The sequence below is a fragment of the Mixophyes fleayi genome, chromosome 4 (genome assembly GCF_038048845.1).
Source record: "Mixophyes fleayi isolate aMixFle1 chromosome 4, aMixFle1.hap1, whole genome shotgun sequence".
Taxonomy (NCBI): domain Eukaryota; kingdom Metazoa; phylum Chordata; class Amphibia; order Anura; family Limnodynastidae; genus Mixophyes; species Mixophyes fleayi.
The window spans coordinates 17,081,077-17,084,749 of record NC_134405.1 but is presented as its reverse complement, the minus strand read 5'-3'; the positions used below and the strand labels follow the sequence as shown (position 1 = coordinate 17,084,749).

General features: G+C 36.9%; 1 protein-coding gene across 1 annotated transcript; it reads left to right on the top strand.

Annotated features, from left to right (window-relative positions):
• The first annotated feature begins 1,907 nt into the window (after positions 1-1,907).
• Positions 1,908-2,852, top strand: LOC142150496 (olfactory receptor 5AN6-like). Its single transcript, XM_075205693.1, has one exon. The coding sequence runs from the start codon at positions 1,908-1,910 to the stop codon at positions 2,850-2,852; it is 945 nt and encodes a 314-aa protein (XP_075061794.1).
• The last annotated feature ends 821 nt before the right edge of the window (positions 2,853-3,673 follow it).

Here is a 3,673-nt window from a genome sequence, read left to right as displayed (position 1 = left end):
CCATTTTCCATCTTTACTTTAACCTTGTAACCACCAAAATTCAAGTGAAAAACAAACGCCAATTTTTAGGAAATAGTGAAAATAAAAACCCTATGGTTGCATAAGTGTGCACACCCCTACATTGTTTGCAGAAGCACATTTTGCTTTTAACCTTTCAGGAATCTTTTTTAATAAGTCTAAATGAATGTTCCACACCTGGACTTTGCATTCGATCCCACTCTTCCCTGCAAAAACATTTGAGGTCCATCAAACTGTGAGGGGATCTCCTGTGCACAGTCCTCTTTAGTTCATTCCACAGGTTTCAATGGCACTTTAGTTAACAGCCAGCACATGATCACACAAATATTATTAAACCAATTAAAACAGAGTGCCCAAGTATTGTTTTGTTCCCTACCAGGATAAATCCCTAAGACGACTCCTGTTGAGATTGAAATTCTACTTGCTTCCTTATATTTCTATATATTTCTTCTTTTCTCTGCATCAAAATTCCGACAACAGTGAAGAGAACTAAGGACGTGAGTGCAATTAGTTGAACTCTTATTTGTGCACAATATGGTCACATACCTTTTGGGATTTTTGCCTGCTCTCTCAAGAGTCTGGGAGAACTCCCAAAAATTCGGAAGTCTCCCGGACATTCCTGGAGAGTAGGCAACTATGACTTATACTCCACCTTAGTCCATTGCACACACCACTTCCAACATTCTGCAGCCTAATTTGCACAGATCTCTTGACACGTCACGGACATTCTTTGACACACTGCGTAAACGCTTTAGCTTAAAACAAAGCCAATTTGACATAATACATAAGCCCATTTAATGCAGTTATACCACAGTGAACAGACCATTTTGCAACATACTTTAAAAAAGTGTGACCAGAGAAAGCTGAGTACAGAGAGAAGACACCTGAAGTTAAGGTTTTTGGGAAGACATTATTTAATCCCCTGTCTGCTTTGCTGGTTGTGTGCTGAGCATCGTTCAGTATACCTTTCAACATATGGGTACTATCACCTGCTGTTGATATTGACAGTGGTAGGGTATGGAGCCTAGAGAGAGGGTGAGATTATGTCAAGATACTGGAGGATAGAGTTGGAAAACAGTGTAAGGAAGGTGGGAGAAAGCTAAATGGAGGCATTGTGTGGTGACATCAGTGGGTACTGCTGGGAAGTTGGAAAGGGTTTAATAGCTGATATACATATTTGGTAAACATTGTTGGTAGGTAATATGGGATAGTGGGGGAATCACAACTTTGTGGATTCAACTCACAATGTAAAAGAGTTTACTGTATGCAGGATATAGATTGTTATCAAATTATATGTTGCGTGAGGAGACACTTTGAAGAGGCATATGGAGGGATAGATAGAGATGGAGCATGTTGTGATTGGGGAACGTGATGTTAGGTGGGTGACATCTCCATGAGATGTTCTTGTCCACAATAGTATCTCCTGTCCATTAGCTTTGTTTTCCTCATAATATTGACTCTGGAATTCCAGAATGGTAGAATTGTATAGACCTTTAAAAAACAATTCACTTGATGATCTGTATGATAAAGGCAAATCGTTTAAAAGTATTAAATATAAATTTAAACAAAATTTGGTTATAGGAAAATAATTGACATCATTTAAAAAAATAGAATTCAAATAATCAAATTGAATAGCCAAAATGAGCATGAACTGGTATTGGGATGGCTAAACATTAGTTTCTGGTGGTGATTAATGTACTCCAAATTAAAACAATACCAGTAAAACTTGTTTTGAATTGTGCTACATTTCCAGAGGTACCAAAGAAAATTGTTGTAAAGCTTGGTGATAAGTTATCATAGTTTAAAATATGTTCAAAGATAACAAATTACTTAAACAGTGTTAACTATCTTGCAGGAAACAAAACGTGGTCAGTGACCTCTTCCTCAGAATGTGTGAGGACAATCAGACTGAAGTCACATTGTTTTTACTTCTTGGATTTCAAGGTCTATATAAATACAAAATTCTACTCTTCATCGTCTTCCTCTTCTCCTACATTGTGATAATAAATGGAAACCTTGTCCTTATTGTTTTGGTGTCAACCAGTGATCATCTCAAAATTCCAATGTTCATCTTCCTTAAACATCTAGCAGTATCCGATGTCCTAATAACCACCACCATTATACCAATGATGTTAGATATTATATTAAGGGATGAAATAGAAGTATCTGTCACTAGCTGCATTATCCAGCTGTACCTGTTTTCCAATTTTGGATTTGTGCAAGGTTTTCTAATTTTTGTAATGTCGTATGATCGATATTTGGCCATTTGCAATCCGATGCGTTACAATTCAATAATGGTGCCCCACGTCTGCCTCAAAATGATTGCCGGGTGTTGGTTATTGGTCTTCATTGCATCAAGTGAAATAATTATGGTTTGGCAGTTTCACTTTTGTGGTCTCAATTACATTGACCATTTCTTCTGTGACTTTGGCCCAATAGTAGAATTGTCTTCTTCAGACACATCCATTTTGTTAGTAGTTGATTTTGTCATATCTATTTTAATGGGTATCATTCCTTTTATCTTAATCATCATAACCTACATCATCATTATTTTCACCATACTTAACATTTCATCGAACAGTGGAAGAAAAAAAGCCTTCTCCACATGCAGCTCCCACCTTGCCACTGTATGTGCATATTATGGAACCGTGATGACAGTTTACACGACGCCTTCTGATGAGAGCGCATTTAACACAAACAAATTTAGATCTCTATTATACATTGTGGTGACTCCTATGTTAAATCCCATTATCTACAGCCTCAGGAACCATGAGATCAGACGAACTCTTCAAAAACTTATTGTAAATATTCAAATACAATTGAAGACAAAATAATAAAGACACACAGACAACAATAAAATTTGGCTCTAGTACTGCTAGTCTTCACATTTTGTTAAGGACAGATGTGAATAAATACTTACAACATGTTCTATGGATTGGAAGAGGAATACTATGCCTTAGTAATCCAATTCTTGAAGACTTCTTTGTACATTTCTGCTGTGGCCTGTTAAGATCTCAAAACTGTACTTTATTTGCCTTTATCTGTCATCGATGGCACTGCCATGTTTAATAACTTTGAATACAATTTTTAATAAAACATAGTCTCTGAATTAATGTTTTTCCAAAAAAGAACTTATGAGTGACTGATATGGACTTAGTAAATATCATGTCAAATTGGTGGCAGAGCATTGTCCCCCATCAAAAAAAAAGAAAACTAGTGTGTGACTGCCATATCATTATTTATGTATAATGATTGTGTAACAGAAGTGATGGTGGTTTAACAATTGGCCTGAAACACGCAAACCTTTACTTTATAGGGATAGGTATAAACCAAAGGAGTCTGCAGGGACAGTCTCTTGGTTTCTCATGCAGCACACAAACACAAAGGTGCACCACATGTGTGTAATTAGTTTGTTGTTTTCTTTGATTGGGTTGTAGTGCTTGGGTGGAGGATAAAAGACTGTTCTTGTAGACAAGGCGACTGATGCCAGCTACTTGGCCGGTGACTAGGGAGGTGAACTTTGTCTAGCTAGAGAGAGGGTTGTATGGTGTCATCCTGACAAATGTCTGCTGTGCTAATTGTGATGTGAACAATAAAAAGCACCATTTTTTCAAACAAAAGGTTGTTTGTGTCTGTTGTCTGTTGGGTGTTAGTA

Bases quoted from the DNA above. Each gene is read 5' to 3' on its own strand.
- LOC142150496 (XM_075205693.1), top strand. From the start codon at position 1,908: ATGTGTGAGGACAATCAGACTGAAGTCACATTGTTTTTACTTCTTGGA.